The sequence below is a fragment of the Temnothorax longispinosus genome, chromosome 11, assembly GCF_030848805.1.
Source record: "Temnothorax longispinosus isolate EJ_2023e chromosome 11, Tlon_JGU_v1, whole genome shotgun sequence".
NCBI lineage: Eukaryota > Metazoa > Arthropoda > Insecta > Hymenoptera > Formicidae > Temnothorax > Temnothorax longispinosus.
In genome coordinates this window covers 5,325,628-5,349,918 of record NC_092368.1, presented here as the reverse complement: position 1 = coordinate 5,349,918, position 24,291 = coordinate 5,325,628, and the positions used below count along the sequence as shown (strand labels likewise).

The window sequence follows — 24,291 nt, the reverse complement described above, 5'->3', positions numbered from 1 at the left end:
GACAGAAGAAGGTGTGTAAATTTCGACTTAAACGTGAATTTACTGCGATCATCGCGCTTTTTTCTGCCGGCTTTGCCATGTTATCTAAACTATAGAGAAAGAAGTGGATTTAAAGACAGTACTAATATTGATAAATCCACGCGATTAATCGTCATGGGATTGACAAATTCGCGGTTTTACTGATTTAATTTTTAGAACTCAGTTTTCTTTTACGCGTGGACCAATCGATAAAACGTCGCTGAAAGATCTTCCTCGTTTTACGAAAATAACACGGCAGAAGATCGCGCGCGACAATACGCATTGTCATCGAAATACAGAGGCTGGAATTGTGTAAATGGAGTGAACGAAGCTGATGTAATAAACGGAGCAAACAATCTTAGTGCATACAGCCTATTTTATTAACACGTGCCTACAAAACTTAGTTTATGAAAATAATTTTCATAATTATGCTTTAAGGTTATGCAAAATACATAAGTGACTCATTAACCTATCACATTAATCTTTAGGTTAAAAGTTTGAAAATTAACTTTTTACTCGACTTTAACCCGACATAACCTGTCAAACCGTTAAACTCTAACTTATTTGAATACCCCTATTTATATATTAAATTTAATAGTTTTTAAACTTTAAATAATTAAATATTAACATTTTACGTAAAAATGTTTAGAGAAATCTGTAGGTATTTCTTTTAAAATATATTTTTGATAATTTTCAGCTGCAAGTTCCAAAAAAATAACGAAAATGTCTTAAACAAGAAAAGGCACGAGAATTGCGCTTGTTTGTATATTTTTATGCGTTTAAGTTTAGATAAAGGTAAAGGCAACCAAACGACCGGCCCCGACTCAAAGAATGCAAAGAATATATTAACCGCGTTTTAATCGAAATCGTCGAGATTATATCTTGATCGCAAATATCTGAATTTAAATAGCATAATGTACACGAAACAACCGAAATTAAAAAATCAATCGATGAATGATTCAATAAATAAATCAATGATGGAAAAAAATTAGTACAATCCGAATCGCGAACCGCAAACCACGAACCAAACCGCGAAATAAATCGCAAACATTTGATCTCACCCAATCTCACCTCAGATATTAAGTGATCATTATAAAAAAAGTCACTCACCGACCGATGCGCAACGGGCGGAGTTCGTCAGCCACGTAGCTCCGATGATTCTGTAACACAAAAATGAAAGATTCATATTAAATAGACGCTCAAAATAATCAATGTTTCAAAAATAATTTTTACACACGTCTAATTCGTCTTTTAATTAGATTTACTAATATATGTATATTTTACTTATTTCCTGAGAAAAACCTTTATGAGAATAAACTTTTATAAAATTTTAGATAAAATTTCGGTTTCTCAAATTATTTCTTGCTTATCCGAGATAAATCAACGCGAATAAATAGAAAAGAACTATTGATTTTAACCCTATTCACTCCAACGTTTTTTTCGCCCCAATAATCCTCCAACCATGCACTTTCGAGTCCCACGTGTTTTTTATAATGTTAATAGCTTTGAAAAATTCCCCAAAAATTATTATAATATCTTTGTACCTTCGACTAAAAATCAATGTAAAGAACATTTGAAAATCATTTATTTAAATATTTTTTTACAACAATTATATGTTGACAAACACACGTTACGACTCGTTTTACTTAAAAAATCATAACGAACAAATTGACGAAGCTTAATGAACCAAAACGCAAATTAAAGCTAAAAGTAGTGCAAATGAGAAAAAAAATATGAGATAATTATTAATTAAATAGGAATACTTAATTTCGTCGCCGCAAATTTGGTAATTTTTAAATGGTACAGAAGGACTTTAAGGACTTAAAGAATGCTAGAAAAAGAATTTCTGAATAAGAAAAGGCGAATTTGAAGTGTGACAGATATTTTTTATGTAAAAAAATTAATTTTTTTTATATAATCGTAGCTCCTCCCCACCTCTTCCACCTGCCTCTGAGCCATAATAGACCTCTGTGGAATGTTAAATTTCTTTTTTAACGATAAAAATATTTTAAATACGGTTAAATTATACACAAAAATACATTTTTATCGAAAAAAATGCTCATTTACCTTTCACACAACACTGACGTAATCCTCCAACCATGCACTTTCATGTCCCACCGAGATTTTGATTGTTCCCCGTTTCGAGAGTAAATGAGCTAGGACTTTGAAATTTTTACCTGAGGTTTCCTGCCACAATAACTTTTTTCCGGCGTGGAGGAGATTCTCCCACGATCATTTGTTTTCCGGAACAAACGACTGATAGAAATTCGTGGGACACGAAAGGCATGGTTGGAGCGAATAGGGTTAAAAATAAGAAATAACACTTACCCCAAGGTTGCTCCGTCGGGGCCCGATGCCTTTGCCAGGCCTCCTCCTCCTCACCACGATTCGCCAGGTCCTTCTCCGTTGCAGCGTTAATCCGTTGGCCGGTTGGCGCACACTCACGACGTTCACGAAAATCGACGATAAGATCGCGTAGCTTATGATCGCGCGATATTTTCGACACTTCGCACGACACTCCCGGCATTAATCTCGCGACGTGGCGCAGGCGACGGAAAAATTACGGCGAAGAAGCTGTACGATCCGCTCGACGCCACACCCGTCGGCCCGTGCCGCGATCCGCGATGTCCCGCAGGTAGACGAACATGGCGGAGAGAATTTAATAAATCGCACGGCCAACTTCACTCGCCAAAAGAAACCGTGACGTCGCTCACTCGCGACGTTCACGAAAATCGACGATAAGATCGCGTAGCTTATGATCGCGCGATATTTTCGACACTTCGCACGACACTCCCGGCATTAATCTCGCGACGTGGCGCAGGCGACGGAAAAATTACGGCGAAGAAGCTGTACGATCCGCTCGACGCCACGCCCGTCGGCCCGTGCCGCGATCCGCGATGTCCCGCAGGTAGACGAACAATGGCGGAGATAATTTAATAAATCGCACGGCCAACTTCACTCGCTAAAAGCAACCGTGGCGTCGCTCACTCGCGACGTTCACGAAAATCGACCGATATCATCGCTTATGATCGCGCGATATTTTCGACCCACGACACTCCCGGCATTAATCTCGCAACGCGGCGCGTACTTAATTACACGGCAACGGAAAAATTACGGCGGAAAAGCTACGAACGAAACTATACGATCTGCTCGACGCCCGTCGTCGCGCGTCGGCCCGTGCCGCGATGTCCCGCAGGTAGACGACAACATGGTGGAATTTCGTAAATCGCACGGCCAACTTCTCTCGCCAAAAGCAACCGTGGCGTCGCTCAGTGTCGCTCACACACGACGTTCACGAAAATCGACCGATATCATCGCTTATGATCGCGCGAAATTTTCTACCCTTATCACGACACTCCCGGCATTAATCTCGCGACGCGGCGCGTACTTATTGTTAGTTATACGGCGACGGAAAAATTACGACGAAGCTGTGCGATCCGCTCGACGACACGCCCGTGCCGCGATCCGCGATGTCCCGCAGGTAGACGAACAATGGCGGAGAGAGTTTAATAAATCGCACGGCCAACTTCACTCGCCAAAAGCAACCATGGCGTCCGCGTCGCGTCACTGGCCTAGTTTACACCAATCACTTGATACGCGTATAATAGTAAATAACTAGTAAATTAGTTTGCTTATTGGCTGATCAGCTCTATTTGATACGCGTATCAAAAGATTGGTGTAAACTAGGCCAATCACTCACGACATTCATGAAAATCGACCAATATCGTCGCTTATGATCGCGCGATCTCCGCAATATTTTCAACACTTCGCACGACACTGACACTCCCGGCATTAATCTCGCGACGCGGCGCGTACTTAGTTACACGACAACAAAAAAATAATGACTGATTACGACGAAGAAGCTGAATAACGTAGCGCGGGTCGCGGGCGACGCGCCGCAGCTACCGGCTACTCGTCAACACGATTGGTACTATTGGTAGGGACGAAGTGGGGGCTACAAGTGACTAGGCACGGTGCGCGCTCGGTATGCGTAACGTCAGCACGCCTCGATACCGCTCCTCTACCCCCACTACTCGTGTTTACCGCGGCGCGCACGACCGCGCTTTAACCCTTTAACGTCGCCGGCCGCCGCTCTCACATCAGTCATAAAGCTTGTTCGCGTTGCTTGAAATCCCCAAACATTTTTGCACTTGAAATGAGATAAATATATATTTGGCCGTTGGAGAGAGAGAAAGCGACGATGCTGAGTGCAAAAAGTGCAAGCAACGCGAACAGACTCATAATCAGACCGCATCGCGGAATAAAGGGCCTGGACACACATATTTTCGTAACAGTAAAGCTGGATTTTCACGAGCCGCTGAAACCGACCGTTCGAGCGACAAAACGGATCACGTGACGACGTTTGTACCATACAAACGATACAAACGTCGTCACGTGATCCGTTTTGTCGCTCGAACGGTCGGTTTCAGCGGCTCGTGAAAATCCAGCTTAAGGCCCCGGACACACACTTTTTCGTAACAGTAACAGTAGGATTTCGACCAATCGCGTTGCTCGATTCGAAAACGTACGGCCGTACGTTCCCGAATCGAGTAACACGATTGGTCGAAATCCTACTGTTACTGTTACGAAAAAGTGTGTGTGGCCAGCTTAACAGACGGCCGTACGTTTCCGAATCAAGCAACGCGATTGGTCGAAATTTTACTGTTACTGTTACGAACAAGTGTGTGTCCGCCGCCCGCCGGGTCCCGGCGCGGCGGTTTAGATTACGAAAAACTGATATATCGAATTTAATACGTACATGTGCTTCGCGAAATTTATATGGATACCGAGGTACGTCGCATTCGATAATATATTCGATAGTATAATATGTATATTGATTACGTTCTTTCGGATGATCAATCTCGCTTTTACCGACAATGACTCCGCGTCTCGCGTTGTGTCGCGCGACTTCGAAATTCGGAACAAAGTTGATTGGACATCGTTTCGGAACACGGATAAAGAATTTCATTAACGATACGAATGGACGCTAAAATCGAGTGACGCCGCGACGTGTTTAATTAACTATCGCAGTGTCTATTAACGTCGTACATTTATATACCTTCGTATTTGATCGTGTCTCGATATCTGGCGATCGCGGGTGACAGACACTGTTCGTAAATCGATGATTTAATTGTAGTTGACAAAAAACGCTTCACAAGCAGCAAGTGAAGCGTCCTCGCGACGCCGACGGTTGCTCGCGAGTGAAGTTGGCCGCGCGATTTACAAAATTCTCTCAGCCCCCGCCTGCGCGTCGCCATGTTAATTAAGCCCCGGACACACACTTTTTCGTAACAGTAACAGTAAAGTTTCGACCAATCGCGTTGCTCGATTCGGGAACATATATGTACGGCCGTACGTTCCCGATTCAAGCAACGCGATTGGTCGAAACTTTACTGTTACTGTTATAAAAAAGTGTGTGTTCGGGCCACGCGTATAGTTTCGTAGCTTCTCCGACGTAATTCTTTCAACGCCGTGTAAATACGCGCTGCGTCGCGAGATTAAATGCTCGGAGTACCGTGCAAAGTGTCGAAAGTATCGCGCGATCAGAGGGGCCCGATTCTCTAACGAGAAACGTATGCGCAAACTCTGCTCTAACAGAAAGGCTGCAAATTGATTGGCTATCGCACAGTTTTTAGCCAATAAGCTTGCAGCTTTTCTGTTAGAGCAGAGTTTACGCATACGTTTGTCGATAGAGAATCGGGCCCCAGAAGCGACGACGCGTGAACGAGTGAGTGAGTTCGCCGACGGAGATGTGACAAGGAACCAACGCTGCAACGGAGTAGGACTACACGGGGATCTCTAATAGCGTTTTCGATTTGCGACTCAAACCGACTCGGGTCGCATCATGTATACAGGACTCTAGCATCATTGACGTGGAATGCATACATATCTATGTATGTATTCCACGTCCATTGATGCGACCCGAGTCGGGTCGAGTAGTAAATCGAAAACGCCATAACTCCTTAACGACAGGTTCGGTATCGTTGCACAGGTATTATGCAGGTATTATACATATGGTAAAAAATCTGCGCAACGATATTGAAACTGTCGTTAAGGAGTTAGAGAATCCTCGTGCTGGAGGATCGAGGAGAGGAAAAGGAGGCCTGGGAGGCATCGGGCGACGGCGGAGCGACTGTGGGGTGAGTAGTTGTTAATCATTTATTATATTTTGCCGTCTTGTCAGTTCTGTGGTGGACTTTGCCACTTTCGCCGTTTAACTACAGTGTAATTTCGGGCCGAGTCCGATCTCCGGCGTATGCGAGCTAAGTGAGAAGAGATATATTACACGTGTCGCGAACGTCGCGTCTCTCTCTTATTCGCACGGTCGCAATATTATTTGTAAAATTTTTCGCGGATTAATTATGCGAACTAAAATTAACGCGGAAATATCCAGCCGCTTGTGGCGCCGCCAGCCGCGATTGTTTCTCACATTTTTAAATCAGATAGTTGTCAAAATGACGTTTTAAAAACGGGCAATAATTATTTACTATCGATTATCTTGGACGTAGCTTTAATATAAAAATATTTCTTTTGTTACAGATCAACGCAGAATTACAACTCCGCTGTTGCGCATCGGCCGGTGAGTTATTTTTTATTCCAATGTATTTTATTTCGAGAGGCAATGTACAAAAATTATATCGCAAAAGTAAATAAAATGTATGTACAAGAAATGAGATATTAAAATAGTTACAAACAGTTTTTTTCTAACTTATGTAATTTATTAGACATATTATATAAAAATTTTTATTTACAGTGATAATATATAGAGGTAAAGTGTTCTGTATTATTACTTAATCTAATGAAATATCTGAATACATTCGTTACCTATTTGTTCCTACATTTTCTACAATTATTACAGACAAAATTAAAACCCTAAAGATTAAGAATATACATATGAATATATTACAAATGTTATAATAGGTATATTATAATCTATAATTTTAAAAGAAAGATCGCTTGAATGATATCCTTAAAATGCATTCGTACCTCTGCTGTTTTCTACGATACGTCTCCTCTCTTTTAAAAGCTCCAAAAATTTCGCCCTCGGACTACCAGGATATTTCAATTCCACGGTGAAAGAATCTCCAAGTCTGGGATTCATTAAATCAGTTCTTAAACTATCTCTTGACCTCCGCGTGATTTCTTTTTTTACATAAGGCGTTTGTCCTATCGCGATCGATTTTGCAGGGTCTGCCAGATAATCATGATGCTTTATCTCGAAAATCGTCGGTTCGTTTGACGCTTCAATGTCTGACAGATTATCGTAGTCTTTCGGCGATTCGTTGCAAAATTCTTCAGAATCAATCTTCAAACCGATCGATGTCCTCGAGTTAGTAGACAATATATCGTCTGCTTGATCCGAGAGTTTCGTTTTCTTAAATGTCCAGGCGCTACTCTCAATTCCACGAATGTGGCCGAGATAATCCTCGGCGGTAGAAACTTCGTCGAAATTAAGGATGCCATGAGTGTCTTGTTGGAAAGTCCCCCGTAACTTGGAGTAAGTTGTCAGGCTTTGCGATCTAAGGTCGGATATTTTCCGGAGGCGTTCCTGTCGGGATTGTTTCAGACTCCAGCATTTACTAAAATCGGCTGCGCCCATTAGTTGATCGAAGATTTTACGCTCGAGATCATCCTCAGTTGTAATATTGTTGTTCTTGTCGTCAAGATCGTGTTCATCTGTCTCAGTAAGAGCTCGATACTTTTCTGGCTCATTTGACGTAGACCGTTTTGTGACGTCAATTCGAGTGGAAGACAAAAGCGGCAAGGAAATCCTGAAAAGATTGGACTCATCGCAATTCTCAGCATCATTTTCGGAAACAGTATTCCCGCATTGATGGATCGCGTTGTCAATGATGCTGGACACACCGGAGTCTACACTGGGACTCGCTAAACTCGATTTAGCGCCAGCAGACTCGACATCGATACCATATTTGTCCCGAAGGACCTGATTATGCTTGCTGACTTTATCGATGCATGCCTCCAATCTCTCGATACCTTTTAAACATTTTACGTAGGATTCGACAGCAACAACTTCATCATTATCCGGTTGCAAGTATTTGTCGGTGTCATCCTTCAGGCTAACTCTGCGCCCTCGGAACTCTGTGTAATCTTTGTCCGTCTTCAGATTGTTTTCACGACGACCTCGTCTTCTACGACGCTTTCCATAGTTCTCCAACATGTTTGTGGCACTCATGTACTCGTTGATAGAGTTCATGTTGCGCATGAAGGTTATTGCCTCATTCAAATAATCTTCAAGAATATTTCTCTTCGATGCTGTACGAGAACGGGTGTCTTCATTGATGACGACATTGTCTTTGATAATTTTGTTGCGAGAATTTTCGCGATAATCTTCATTGGAGAAATCCACCTTCTCGTCATTAAGCGATTTTTCGGAATCCTCGGAATCATGATTCTCTTTCAAAGTAGATAGAACTTCCTCGCTCTTTGATGAGTGTATCTTTTTCTGTTGCAAGGACTGACCATTTTCGACATTCGACATTTGAACGATATCCAAATTTTCAGTCACAACCGGCTTCTTCTTCTTTATCTTCTTAATAATAGACTTCAAAGCTACCTCTGAGTTTTGCTTTGATGTTAGAATTTTACGATTAGTCACAACGTCAGATATCTCCTCGAGGTTACTAGGATTTGAAAAAGACACCTTTTTCTTGCTGATATTATCAAACTGCCTGATATACGTTTTTGCTTCTTCTTCGGAGTCACTATCTACGATATTCGATGATGTTCCTAGGATTAATGCCTTGAAATCCTGTATTAGATTCTTCTCTGACACTTCAGTAGGTTTTCTCTTCGGAAATTCGATCTGAGTATCATCAAAATCGTCATCTATCGAGGACTCGACATTAACCGAATCTACATGACTCATTGACTTCAAAGTTTCCTTTTTCGTGTGCGCAACGACATCCGGAGGACAAGGGCTCTCGTAATTCTTGTCATCATGCGAATCCACCGCTTTCGCTTCATCTGTTTCCTTCGTGATGTTGTCTTCATCGTAATCAAGACTGTCATCCGAAAAATTATAATCGTAGTTTAATAAGTTCTTTAGCGAAACAGATTTTGATTTCTTCAAGTTCTTGCATCTGTCTTTAGAGTCTTGAATACATGATTCCTGAGCCGTTTCTTTTGGAATTTTAGCGACAAAAGTATATTCGCTGTTCATTGTAGAAGAGAATAAGTCATCAATTAATTCTAAATTAGTATCATGTTGCGTAGAAGATGGCATAGCTGTCTCTCTGTTATAATCAAAAAATTCTGGCGATTGTTCTGGATACGGAAGGGTCCAATTCTTCCATAGATCATGACGGGCAAATCTTTGTATTGTCCTTCTAGGATTCAAACTGTAGCTACGTTTCTTAATGATGAAAGCTTGCGTTAAACCGCCTTTCGGAATCGGCCGCGTTCTGTGACAAACATCATTAATGTATATTCCGTTCCATTCCGTCTCTGTGCTGTTCTCTTTCGTCCCGATGACAGAAGAAGTACCTAAAGAACTTCTAAAAGTAATCGACTTCTTCATCGCAATTTCTTTCTTTAAATCGGAGGTCACGTCATGGTAGCTTTTGCCTTTCGGATCTTGAAAGATATTCTCGATCCTGAAAACTCTGCCGTCCGCCTGAGTGGCTGTCGATTTGACTGTAAAATCCTTTAAAAAAGATCCTTTGATTTCATTTTTAATCTCTTCATCCGTCTGAGCTGCCTTGTCGCTAGAAATAGGTTTCGATTTCTCTTCCACGGCATCATCATTGCCGTCTATCACCGCTATTCTTGATTCTAGACCATTCGTGCTCTCGATAGTTATATTGATCATTTCCGGTAAAGATATGGAGATAACGTTTTTCTCGGGACTACTCGCTCGTACATGTTGGTTGAGTTCGTGAAATAAACTACAGCATTTGCTATAGTTTCTGCTCTCCGAATTATTTTTTTGCTGACTCGCTGCTTCTAAACGTGCCGTTTGCACCGCCGAATTCCTCCCCGGCGACGTGAGGAACGTATTGGTCGAACTATCCACGATATTCACGCACGGTACTTTTTTGTCACCTTCCGGATAAAACTCGGATACATCGGCGCTAGACAGATTGCTCTCAGTATAATTCTGCACGTCGTCGGAAAGTATACCGGAATCATTTCGCGGCGAGTGAAGTTCATAGTCATCGAAGTCGAGGTCGGTGGTCAAGCTTTCGGCATCCTTGCAGCGAAAGATGCTGGTTGGTGGTCGTTGATCCGTCAACGTTGCCATGTCCTTTACCCTAAGAACAGGTAATCGACGATCTACCATTTCGATTACCGCGACGTCCGTATGATCGTCTGTGAGGACCGCTGCGTCTTGAAGTACCACCTTAGGTTCGTCCGTCAGACACGCCATATCCTTGAAGCGCAGCGTCGACGCCGTTTCCGTCTGCGTGTCCACGTTGATCCTTCGTCGTTTCATCAGCATTTTCCGCGAAATCTCCTGGAGTTTCGATCGCGCTAGGAGACTGCCTGGCATCTTCACGTCGGTACTTTCCGGCGGTGAACGCGTACCCGATGTATTGCTACTCGCCATGTTGGCCTCTTCTATGGGCTTTCTACTGGAGTAGAGTCTTTCTGTGACGGCCGCCACAATCTCGGCGCGTTTTACTTTCTGAATGGCTGTGTGATGCTTTAAACCACCCGCCGCTGCCGTTGCTGCTTCCCGATCTAAGGAGCTCTTTCTGCGCGCTAACCTGTCGCGCGTCAAATTCGAAATCAAGATCTGTTCGTCCTTGGAGCTGCTTGAGCTACTGTCCTTGCTAGTTTTCCTTTTCAAGCTTTCTAAACTCGGCTTTCTGCCAATATTATTATAGCTACCTGCTCTGTTGGTGTCTTTCAGACTCTTGTCAGACTCGTTGCTGCTCTTTCTCTGCAGATGATCCTTGCTGCCGATCGCTCTCCAAATATTCGCCGACTTAATATTTGCCTTGCGATCGTCGATCTCGCGAATATTATTAAGTTTCTTTCCACGATCGGGCAGCGTCGGACGTTTCTCCAAGTTCGTATGCGATCGTTGAACACCGAAAAATGGTTCTTTCTTCTTGTTAATCCCGTCGATAGAGCCGAACTTCTTTGAGACGTTCAAATTTGACGAAGGTAAATCGACGGAATTTTGCTTACTGAATTTACCTCTCGGTCTGCTTCTTCCAACGGATGCCGGACTTTGTGGAAGGCATTCTGACGTAATCTGATGAAGATCAACAATCTCTGAGTCTTTCAAGATGCAGGAATTTGCTGAGCTACTGCGATCATCATGATCGTCGTCAATTTTTTCCGGTCCTTCGAAATCTTCATTGCTGCCTTCTATAAAATCGGCATCGATCGAATCTTCTTGCACTTCATCGGAACAAATCTCCTCGATCTGTGCCGACGATTCTTGCAAACTGTCGTCCGGCTTGATCAGCACAGCTACCAGCGTAGGTATATCCACGAAAACCGGTTCATTGATCTCGTCCACCACCTCGTCGTCCTCGTCGTTCAACTCGGTAACTTTGGCCTGGTTGTAACTGCCAACAAAGCGATCCGGAAGTTGCAGATGCTCGAAAGATTTGAATTTTCTGATGGACCCTGAAGAGCCCGTCTCATAAGCCGTCACACTGTCACTGGAATTGAATCTTCTTATCGGAAGTACATTGAGAAATCTGTTATCTTTCGATTGTATAGTCTTGTTCTTATGATCAGATTCTTTGGATCGTGAGGTGTTGAGCGATTCCTGTTCTTTGCGATACTGAGGGTCCGTCGCGGAATCCTTTGAACTTTGAACTTTGCCGCAGCAACACGGCGCCTTAGTCTGGTCGATATCCTGCAATAAGATTCGTATAACTGATTTTAATTTAAACCGAGAATGGATATGACATATTTGGATAGCAAATTTTCTTTAAGCTGTATAGTCTTAATTTTTCGCCATACAATGCATAAAGTACTTTAAGTTATGTGCTTTCTCCATAATTAATTTTAGATTCTAGTTTTTCTCATATATCTTTTTAATTTTTTATTATATATTAAAATTCGCAATAACCTCCACCGTTATTAAAATTGTAAATTATAAGTTATATAATTGAAAATTATAAATAAATAATTAAATCAATGTTTAAAATTAATATTTAAATTATATCAACTTGAATTGACAATTTTTAGCTTTCTGCTTTTAACGAAAGAGAGAAGCATTTGATTTTGTTTTAATATTTCCATTTCCAATATACATCATAATTATGATATTCTATCTTTCAAAAGAAATTATTATTCTGCATGAATAATATTTTATCTCGGATTTAAAATACGACGCGCAAGCTCGTGGATAGTCGACGAAGTTGCGATTGCGGACGAAGCATGAGGAATTTAATTAATCGGCGATTATGCAACGTGTGGAAATGAAGGATAGAAACTACCTGATGGAAATGGAAACGCTGTTCGCTCGTTAAGCGTAACCCATCGGCGTGCTATATTTTATCAGCAATCGTTCGGCCAATCGCTCGCAACGGGCGCTCAATAAGTGTCAAATAAACGATCAATGAATCTCATTTACGTAATGACATCGGACAATATCGCAACGCCGCTCGTATTGGTAAACCCCGATAATAAACTCGCACACCCTCTCGCGCGCGAGTTAAAACGCCACTGAAAAATCGGCCGCTATTTATCGCGGATCCGCGCGTTCTACGTCAGGCAAAATTGCGAAATTTGTTTTATAATATCACGCTATTACCGATCGCGCGCCGCTCGAAACTCATTAATATTTTCTGCCGGCAGCATGCGAATCTCCGGCCGCGACTTATAAAGTCGCTCGATCAACATCAGGCCGGGGATTAAATCCTTTTGCGTTTTCAGCCTCGCTTCCGCCAAGCTCGATTTTTCATTTCAGCCACGTCAGAAGACAAACGAGTAAGTGGTGTTAATTTTTATTCGATTAAAATAACACTTCTGCGAAAAAAATTTGTAAAAAGTTGATTCATTTTTAACCGTATGAAATAATCCCGAAATGTGTAACGTGCAACAACTGACATTTTATTGAAATTTTTAGATATCAATTGTATTTTACATTATGTCAATTTTTACGTAATTATCTTAATTGTTTAAAAAGCTAAAATCATTTTTTTATCTGTGATGTTTTTATATTTCTTGATTTTATATGTCTGTCTATTTCTCAATTTATAGCAATATATATCGTATTTAGTCCTCAAACTAATATTTCTTATAATTTGCGTAAATTTGAGTAAAATACTTGCAAATTTCTTGCCTTTTCCGATAATAAAGATTTCAATCTGGCGACCTCGGCCCTTAATTCACGAATGATTCTCTCCACGGGATCCTCGTTGACCACTGGTCGATTGACCACGCTCTGCGCTCTTTGCGCGAATCGTAGGGTGTGCGCGGTCTCGTTGTAACTTCCGCTAGCCGGAGAGATCGCTGAAAGAAACACCAAAACTCGTATTAACGTTTAAGAATGTATGATAAAACTGTCGTACGTTTCAACTACAACTATTTAATCGTTACAGTGCGATTTTCTGATTAATACTAGCGGCTGCGGCCAATTGCATTCTAAGTACATTAGCGATTAGATATCGATAATGAAAGATTTTTTTAGGAATAATATCTACTAGAAGGGTCTATATCGCGAAATATCGCAAAATATCGCTTGCCTATTCAGAGACTATGGGACCGTGCGAAATATTTTCAGCTTACTAAAAAGAACGTCACGTGCATTTTCAATATAGAAATACTTTATTTCTTGCTCTTTGAAAACATGAAATCTATATAAGATTCGCCGATTCATAAATCCGTAGATATACAGATAATCAGATACTTTCAACGGCGGGCGTCTGTCGAATTAATCGAGAGGAAATGTACGGAACGAAACTCCGCGTGGACAAGTCAACCGGAAATAATTCATGGCTCACCGAGAGAGCTCGATAATCCGAAATGAATTTTCAAGCGGACGGTATCTTTTCCGGACGTCGCGTCGTACTGCGGAATCGACGTATAAAATCCGCCACCGCGGCGACAGTATGCGGTCCGCGGGATAATGTAATGTCTATTCATCTACGCACTACGCTCAATCACAAATGCGGGTCCGTTGAATATTAAACGTCTCCCCGATAATAAACCGAAATGCTATTAGCAATTCAATTAATTGCTGATGATCAGCGGCTCGAAATATTCCGCTACGATTAATTATATACGTCGCCAAGCCGGTTAGAACTGTTATATAGAAGTATTCGCAAAACTCGTCATACCGCGCCGTTGTTCCCCGGTCAATTGTACGAATCGTGCGATCGACTCTTCCATTTCGGCAATTAATTGTGACGAATCGAAAGAAGAAAGACTGGCGCGCCTTCCCTTGATTAACGTCTCTCTACGCCGCCTGCTCAATTACGTCAGTTTCGTTTATCACGGAACGATAGAAGAGATAAAAATATCATGATAATCAATGAATCGAAGTAAACAGTTAAATAGAAGACAGAAGAGTTTGTCTTCCTCTCCATAGACCAATGTCAACTATTTCGAATATAATGTATATTTTAAAAATTACCATGTTTTTAGTACACACAATCATCAAATTAAACTACAAATTCAATCAAAGAAGATTAAGCAGGAACGCGAAAAGGTTAATACATTCAACATTAATAATTCATATTTATCTTCAAAATAGACATCCGTGAATTATGTATTTTATCGTTATTTTTTTATTGTTATATTTTAAATGCTAATCTGATTTGATTTTAATCCGAGGAAAAGATATCAATTTTTGCTTGAAAAGATAAAGATTTATCTATTGGTAAACTGTGTAACGCAATCCTCTCTACGTGCTTTATCTATCTAACTACGATAGGTTTCTACGGGAAGATAGCGTTTCCCTGCTTTAAAATTTCAATATTAATCGTCTTTTACGATGACGATAGTTTTCTTAACACTCTGTCCAATTCGCGTAACATTTATTCCCTTAAGAGAAACTATTGTGAGGATTAATGCATTCAAAGAGAGTCGAATATAACCAGGCCTTCTAAGGTGACACTACGACGAAAGATAAATTCATTATGAACAAGTTTAGTTTACTAAAAAAGTCGGATTAATTTTGTTCCTAAATATTTTTAACATGCTTTCTACAAAACTAAAGTTTTAACAATATTATTAAAAATGTATTAACTAAAATTTACATAAAAATTCGAGTATGTTTAAATATTTTACAATTTAGGTGATTATTTAATTAATAAATGATTTAAAAAATATTCTTTATACACGTAATCATTACTAACGTTAATTTATTTATTGTTCATATTAATTTAACTTGTTTATATTGGCTTTTAATAATCTTTTATTAAATCTATAGGTACTAGAGAGTGTATATTATAGCTGTGAAGCATATATTTTTGCGTTACGTTATTAAAAATATTGAATTATGTTCGATAACGACTACCATATACTGCGGGAAGAATATTGGCGATGGATCGATCACGTAGCTACTGTCGCAAGCTCACTACAGATTTCTTATTTACCGCTTTTCGCGTCTCTCTATCTCGGCTCTATTGAAATTTAATCTCCGCGTCTTAGCTCGCCTGGAAAAGCATTTAAACCAATTACATCCAGCCCGGGTTATCGCAAATGGGAATAATTTCCACGAATCTCGCGATTATATTTCTCTTCCGATAACTAATGGAATTTATAAGAAGACGAGGAATTGCTGTTGTAAAAAGAGAAAAGAGAAATGGTTGGTTTTTCGTTGTAATCCAACATTCACGAAACGTTTTCGGAGGAAGACATTTGAATGATTTGAACAATTTTTAACGAGAAACACATGAAAGACAAAAGAGCGTGAAATAAATTAATTGATTGTAGCCGATCTTAATTAACTCCTTTAGCGTGAAAGGCTCGCACTAAAAGGGTCAATTAAATAATGTCGAATTGGTCGTTGGATTTCAATCTGCGCGCGAGAACGGTGCGTCATTCTAGCAACAGAAAGGATATTAAAATGGAAGGTTTGAGATCAAAAGAGGGGAAAAGCGAGCTTATAATTTCCTCACGAAAATACACACCGGGAACGCGATTTGCGCGGGCGAAATATTCCCAAAAGGAAACCTCTTAACGTCGATGGAACATTCTAAGATCGCGGAGGCTGAAAAAGGGGGAGAATACGAGTTCAGAGAGGACGGTAGGGGAAAGATCAAAAGGAAAATACCGGCAGATACTTACTGGCGAGCATAATGGTGGTGGCATTTCCGCCGAGTGCATCCTTCAACAGCCAAGTGAGCGAAGAGTCTCTGTAAGGGATGTATCTTCTTCCTGGCCTACTTCCGGTTGAGCCTCTCTCGGCGAGTGCGGATATCACGTTCCCTAAAGCCACTAGGCTCTTGTTGATATTCGCACCTTCCTACAAAACGATACAAAAAAAATAACGCGATAGTGATGTCAAAATTATTAGGCCAATTGGATATTTTTATTGGTATACATATTTTTATTCTTTATTCTTAATCTTAAGAAAAAATTTAGAATATCGATAATTATCTTCTTACAAATAAATAAAATTAGTGCAACTGGTTACGATAACATTGCACGTGTTTTTGAATTGATAATACATATATCTCTCAGCAATAGCGTATGAATGTAATTATAAAACTTGTTAGTTTAACATATGAGTTTTTAATCACAAAAACATACTTTGACTTTCATACGTGAAATACTATTAGCGATGATTCCTGAATTTTTGCAACGTTGTGATGATTCTTTCCGTATCATAGAAGGCATGATCACATCAACGTCAATGCTTGATCACAGTAATGACAAAATGGCACGTGGATTGGTTTATAGAGCATTAACACACATCCGCTTTATTTACATAATATTTTTCACTCAACATATTAAATCCATATCGAAAATAAATCCATTTTCACATGATACGCATGTACCGCACAGAACTATGCTTGATGAAAATGGAGACAGGTGCTACTTAGATATCACTAACGGACATTAGACCTTTTAAACACTTATGCTCCAATAGTTACGGATAAATCAAGATATCCGTCAATATAGAAAAAGAAACGTTTCGATAACAAAACAGTTTTAGATTTGTTCCAACGCTTTCTCGCGCTCGTTTTTCACGCTTGTTACTTTCACGAGTAACTCCGACGGTCGATTAGGCGAGTCTATTAGCGCGCGACGCGGCGGCCAGGACGAGATTGATAACGGGGCTCTATCCATCCGCGAAGCGGGCTCGCGCGAATATCGATTTTCATCGCGCGAAATTCAGCCGGCGAATATTCCAGCGGACGATATTATTTTTAGGAAATGACTCACCTTCAGTCGATGAACGCCGCTGCAGGTGGCCGCGCTCTCGCTGCCCGCCAGATCGACTAGGTGCAACCTGCTACCGCCGCGCGGAGCGGCGTCCTGCCTCCTGGAGGACGAAGAAGTACCACTGCCTTTAGGACGCTCGGCGTCGGCCGTCTCCTGCGAGAGATCGACGGTCAGCAGAGCGTGGCTACGACTGCTGCTGGGGTTCTGAAGTGTCGAGGCTGTCTTCCTCGCCTTCGTGCCTTCCTCCACGTATGATATCAACGACCCCAGGGTGCGAACTACATGGTGCGTCAATCCTAAAAGGAACGGAGACAAACGGGGAGTTGTCGATGACAAAATGTATCAATCAATTCGTATCACGATTGTGAAACATATATCAATCGAATTTCATTGTTGGAATAAATTATGACGGTGAATAGTCTATAACGTGAAACAATGTATAAATTTTTGAGAAATTGTAATCGAGAAAAGTTTTATTATTATAAAAATCGATAATTTAGGGATTCAAAAGTTATACTAATACTCTAGAACTTGAAAATGACAAGATATGTGAATCAATCCATTCAAGGATTTCACAATCTGGGAATAGTTTAATGAGTTTAATCGATCGAAAACTCAAGGATGCAAATACGCAATAACTTTAGATTAGAAGGCAAAAAAAATGTATCTGTCTTTATATGAGAAATAATAGTGATTATATTAAACAAGAACCTTTTAATTTAATAAACATTTTTAAATATATCATGCGAAAAAAAGGAATAATTTTAAAATAAAGTTATAAACATTACTTGTAAGATTAATAATATATTTAATGCGATATGATATAATATTTAATAATTTGTTTTTGTATTGGACTATAATAACACGGCGAACATGTAATAACACGAGAGAAATATACTTATAGCATAGAGAAAGATAGTTTTGGAGCGAAATAAAGGAAGATTTAAACAGGGCAGAACTTAGTGCCACATGTATAGTAACACACTGAGTAAGAAGACTCGAGGAATTTTAGCCGACGTTCTCCGTACGCGACGTTATGGTTTTATGGTAAACGAGCGGAATACCTTGAACGTAAGGTCCTAGTCGAGGATGTTCTCGAACTCGAAGACCGCTCGTGCTCGTCGACGGCTTCAGGAGATCCCTTACCCTCTCGTTATATATCTCCAAATAACTGAAACAGATCCATTACATACAATTTTAACAAAAGCTCCCATAAATTACCGTAATTGTAGATGTTTGATCATTCATCCCTCATGGCTTTTCTTATATCTTTTTTCTATTATTTATATAAATATTTTTTTTAGAATAAATATAAAATATATGGCATAAAAAATTATAAAAATGCGTCAGATTTCTACCTTGAAATCTGATACAAATTATAGATCGTCTAAAGTGCTTTACAAATAAAAATTAATATAAAATGCAACAAACTGCAGTAGTGGATTACCATTGTGACAAAAGGAGCATAGCACTATCCAAACTACTACCTTGTTATTATAATCACCAAATCGACACTACTTTTTTCTTAATAACACAACCAAATCTCAACCGAAATATCAGTTATATTACCGTGAACAATTCACCGGCTTATTACGTATTTGTCAATGCCCGGGCGAAAGGGAATTCTGTACGAATTGACGATGACGTTATCTGCGAGAATCGCGATGCATCGGTTCTTGTGGATGCATTTCGTAATGCGCTTCGAAGTGTCGCCGGCGCGTCGGCGCGGCGTCGCGACGCGAAGCGACATGACGCACGCGAGAACGTGATATGTCTCACGGCGACGAAGACGAAGACGAACGTGAAGGGCTCTCGCACACACGACACGTGAGTGCGGAAGCTCCTGGATCCTCTTAACGTCATTATCCGTCTCGTTGCGCCCGCAGAACTCTCACACGTGCGCTCGTAAATCGGCTTAACGGCGATCGCGGCCTCATACGGTCACGTTTTCACCAGGTAAAACACTTTCTCGTTGTTTCCCGAGACCTGTCTGTTTTTCTCTTTCTTTCTCTCCTCATTTCTCTCCTCACAGTCTCCTTCTTTCTCTCTTGTTTGTATTTGATACGATGCAATCCACGAATTTACGCTACACAAGCTTCGACAATTTCGATCACTCATGAACGATCTGTGTGAGAGATAACAACGTCTCAAATTTTCTTTAGTGGACAATAGACGAAGAACTCATAACAGATAACAGAGTAATGTTGGACATGTGCTACTTTGCGGAATAGCGATGCTGAAATAAATTATTAAATAAATTGTAACGATTCCATTGCTTTGTATTATTTTCCGCCGATTTAAAACTAAAACTTCCTATTTTTTTCTGTTTTACGGCGTATACTTATCTCTCGCTCCGCTTTTCTGAGTGATAATTTAATTCAATCCTTTTTTACTTTTACAATCCCATTATTTTTCTCGTATCTTAATCGTAGGTTGTAGATTTCTGTCTTCTTTTAAGAATACGATAGTCCCTAAAAGAATTGTACGGTTGCCGACTTTTTAAACTGTTTACGACCGACTGCGTAGGTGCAGCCCCTTTTTCTCGAAAAAAGAGTCACGTCGTTCGTTTCCCTTGACCTGAAGATGCGACCGCTTATCGGAACGACGGCCATTACGACGGCGTAAATTACGTTGCAGGGAAAATTTGCAGACAAGCGAAATATACTGTGTTACGATTTCTGGCCTCGTTCGCGAGAAACGAGCAGAACACTCGCGCGAGTTCAAAAAGCAGTTATAACGATGAAATTTACAAGAATCGTTACGCCATCGCACCGGATTGGACGTTCACCAATTGTCGAAGTTCTCGTACGCGAATTTTGCTTCTCGGTAATGACTCGAGAAGGATGTAAAAATCGCAAGGAATATTACGCGAAATGTAGAATGCCGCGTGCATTTTCTTCCTACGTTGCAACGATAAACCGTTTCCATCACGCAATGACGATTTGACTATGCACATTTCGCGATTGCTTCGTGGATGAATTTAAAGGCGCGGAAAATGAATTTAGAATTTATTACATGGCATCAAATTATTTAAAACTAATTTAATCCTCGCCTAGAAACTAACTTGTTGTGTTTTAATGAATTTCGTTAGCATAATTCACTTAAAATGCGGAGAAATTGTCTACGAAAGAGAGAGACATCTAACCCTTTTCGCAATCTTGGTAGCAACAAAATAAGTGTATTGAACGCATTTGCTTAAATGTAAGATTTTCTGCATTGCGTTATATTAATTAATTAAAAATAAGTTAATAATAACTAGATAATATAATGAGTTTCAATAATACAATGAGTATCTTACACAATTATTATGTATTATTATATGATTAATGTAGAGTTGAATTATTGTACGACTAATGTAGAGCGCTCTTGGTGGTTATGTATGTTTATTTTCGTATGATATATAACTTTCTCTCTCTCGCGAGTCTCTCCAAACTTGCTGTTATCTCCTCATTGAGGACACTGGATCTCTCAGGGGAAAATCGATGCGGTGCAGGCTCCTTCGAGAATATCTGAGGACCATACAACATCGTAGTAAAGTTCGATATCCGATAGTTAATGAAAATTAATGTCCCATATTGAATTATCGCTAATCGATGACGTCCAATCTCGTTGAACATTCAGAACAACCATGTCGTTGCTTAGTTTACTTTAACAGGACGATCTACCTCCCATGCCCATTACTTCTCATTGACATTGATCGAGCGTAAAATATATTTTTGTATTTAAGTAAACACACACACACATTTGTGTCTACGTGCATAATAATTGTCCTGCAACCAGTAGTTTGTCTCGCATCATAAAATATGACGCATTTATTTTACCTGTACGCATGCGATATTATACCAAATGTTGAAATATGTATCCCGGTTCAGCCGTTATAAATGATTCCAGTTCATCGACAATATTTCTCGATACATAGCTCGCCAAACTCATCGGAACAGTTCGCGTGCGGATTTCATCCCTCATCGACAAGACGCGCGACTGTCGGCGGAAACTTCGGCGAAGGGGGTCGGCGCGCGCGTTAATTACTGTTAATTAATGATATCCGGGCGCGCCGGGCCCCGGCGGACGAGGGGCGCCGAGAGCCATTTATTACGAGCCTTAAACTTTTCGAGTATCCTCCGTCTCCCCCTGCCGCCTGAGCACTGAAAATGAGACGAGGGGCAGCTAGTTTTCGCGCGTAAACGAAAGCCGGCGCTGTGCCGTGTAACGCGGCCGATTCTCTCGTGCCTGACGAATATTACGCTATCGGAATAAGAATCGATCCTGCAGCCCCAATGCCTGGAAAACGGGTAATGTCGATCGCGAGAAAAGGAATCGTATTAAACGATCTGCTTGTCGCGCGCGATGCAATCCTTGCTTTTTACTTTTTGATTCTAGCGTTATTAAGAGAAAAATACTGGGCGTGTTCACCTATTACCTGTGTGCAATAGAATTTCTTTATTATAAAAAGTAAAGTAATTAAAATAATATTTCTTAACAATTTTCTAGCTTTTTTAATGACAAGCTTCTTAAAAATTTATAGAAAATTTGGCAATTATTTGGCAAATTTGGCATTTATTTTTTAATATATAATCCAGATTGAGAACCTGTTTAATAAATTAATATTATACTTGCCAAAAATGTATGGACAAAATATGTAAAAAACTAAGTTCTCTAATAAGAGAAACAAGATAATCATTTCTTAACGAACAAAAAAAGATATTTTTGGGAGCAACAATCTAGCTTTAAAAATACGATTTACGCATCGCTTCGTCGGTGAGCAAACGAAGAGAAAGGCAAGGGAAGACAAAGAGACAAAGGGCTTCCGGCTTCGAGCGGTGAGAATGATAAAGGTGCAAGTTATAAGCTTCAACGAGCAGTATGCTCGCGATAAAGACACTTCCGATCACCCTCGATAGCCCTATGTGTAAAAGGCTGCAAAGGGATCTCTCGGGGTTAACTGACCTGGGTCACCGTTTCCTGTATGCTCTATTTGCGTTCGTATTAGTCGTATAAAGTGGCACGTCGAATTTGGGCACAACATAATTTTGATAGAAAACTTTTTAGGAAAATAACCAAATTTTTAATTATTTATCTAATTAAAATTAATGCATTTTAGTAATATTTATTTTTGTGAAAAACACGTTCAGGTATTTTTATGGCGTACTTCATGATTTATTTCAAGCGTTTAAATCAGAGAAAAGTATGAAAAGAGTCATGTCCAACATATAAAAGAGCAAATAATAATATAAACAGGTTGCTACTTTGAAGATGTAACGAGCCAATTGAAATAAATCAGAATAGTATATGGCGAGTCACGTAATGCCTTATACAATGTGAATCCGTTTAATTATTTCTTTTATAGGTATAGCTCGCGGACACAGAAAATAACTCTGTTCATGCATTTACAATGCAAATGCGAGAAATTTCGCATGTTATCAATAACATAGCAGTAATCGAGGAATAAACGCAAATATCACGCGGCTTTGCGTTACGATCGTTTGTAATGAAATACTTTTAACATACAATATTCGCGGGGCATAATTATATTCGATTGTTACATTCAGCTGGTATCGCTGGAAGCAGTCAAAACTCGTGCATATTAATCTTTCATTCTTTTATATTAAACTTTTATTCTTTTATGTTACATTGCTCCTTTTTTAGATTATATAACCCAGTAACAGGCAAAATATCTGCAGATAATATTGATTTATAAAATTAGCTGATTTTTTTTTTATACGGGGACAATATAGGTAATTAACGTTGATATGATCGGTCCTAATCATTCGACAAACCAATGTACGTAATGCCTGAGTTATCCTCGCGGGACCAAAACAATCCATCGAGTGCACCATCGATCAACAATTATCGTCATTAGGCATTGGCGTTTAATGCGACTAAAGTCGCATTCCATGTGATAGCATGCTGGTCGGCTCTTTCCGCCCGCAATGAAACGGTAAGCCATCAAAAGCTCTGCATTACTTATGGCTGATTGATCGATAGAGTTCACCCTCTGTGTGCCTTCGGTCTTTCTTCGGCCCTCTTTCACTCAACGGAGCTTTAATTTGACCCCGAGCGCGTTTTCGATTACCGCCCTGGTCATTACGCGATCGCGACTGAATCGCAAATTCAATTCGATCGGCATTCGGCCGTCTCTATTTGCCGAGGGCCATCATTTAGCGCATGCACCGCTCCACCCGAGGAACGGACGGACACACATACACGCACGCACACATACCCACGTATACATAGAAAACTGCATAGGAAACTTTTACAAAGTTTTGCCATCTCTACGATCAGATGAAAATTCTGTTGATTTTTTTGGTAGAGCATCTGGAAAAATTTTTCTTTTGTTGTATAAATTAAACCTTCGTGATTGCATCGCAGTAACTCAACAGAATGTGTGCGTACACTTGTGTGTTTAATACTGACTTTTATCTGATATTGTACAATTTTTTACGAACCAATCTTTTTTGTAAAATTCTTCGTTAATTTTTGAAAAATATAATACACTTTGTATAAAATTTGCTTTATGCAAGATAAAAAGTAATCTGAAATAGATTTTTATATAGAATGAATTAGACTGAGGCGTTCTTAGCGAGAAAATTGATACAGTGTAAAATATTATATAACATATACAATATTTACATTAATTAAAAGTTACCAGTAGACAATTTTTAAATAGTCTCTTTTTATATATATTCATAATTAAAACACACAAAAGTAAAACACACACTCAAGTTTTACGATGTGAAATATCGCTTGTAATCTAAAAGGTAACATTCTATTCAATTCGTATTTTACATCAGTCATGTGCCACGAACATTATTATTTTTTAAACAGTGCATGTTTCCAACGCGAGTTTGTCGTTGGACATACATTATTGTAGGAACGTAGAAAATATAATGTTCATATCTGTCCACGCGTGGTATGTATGGGAAAAAGATATGTATCTTGATAATTAATTTT

The 24,291-nt window shown here is 39.8% G+C and overlaps 2 protein-coding genes across 5 annotated transcripts in view; one reads left to right on the top strand and one right to left on the bottom strand.

Annotated features, from left to right (window-relative positions):
* The first annotated feature begins 5,875 nt into the window (after nucleotides 1-5,875).
* Nucleotides 5,876-24,291, top strand: part of LOC139822502 (BTB/POZ domain-containing protein KCTD3) — a 52,460-nt gene continuing 34,044 nt past the window's right edge. The window contains exons 1-2 of the mRNA XM_071794282.1: nucleotides 5,876-6,158; nucleotides 6,559-6,598. The gene's annotated coding sequence lies outside the window, so the exon portion shown is untranslated. The remainder of the gene's footprint in view (nucleotides 6,159-6,558; nucleotides 6,599-24,291) is intronic.
* LOC139822496 (uncharacterized) overlaps nucleotides 6,631-24,291 on the bottom strand; it is a 39,606-nt gene continuing 21,945 nt past the window's right edge. For 2 of the 4 annotated variants that reach the window (XM_071794258.1, XM_071794260.1), the window contains 5 exons: nucleotides 18,405-18,511; nucleotides 17,341-17,636; nucleotides 16,240-16,417; nucleotides 13,289-13,458; nucleotides 6,631-11,854 (listed from right to left, as the gene is read on the bottom strand). In XM_071794258.1, the coding sequence (XP_071650359.1) occupies nucleotides 6,989-11,854; nucleotides 13,289-13,458; nucleotides 16,240-16,417; nucleotides 17,341-17,636; nucleotides 18,405-18,511 (5,617 nt within the window). In that variant the 3' untranslated portion in view covers nucleotides 6,631-6,988. Of the gene's footprint in view, nucleotides 11,855-13,288; nucleotides 13,459-16,239; nucleotides 16,418-17,340; nucleotides 17,637-18,404; nucleotides 18,512-18,787; nucleotides 18,928-24,291 lie in introns of those variants that run through there. The other 2 variants (XM_071794261.1, XM_071794257.1) reach the window with 2 other exon arrangements.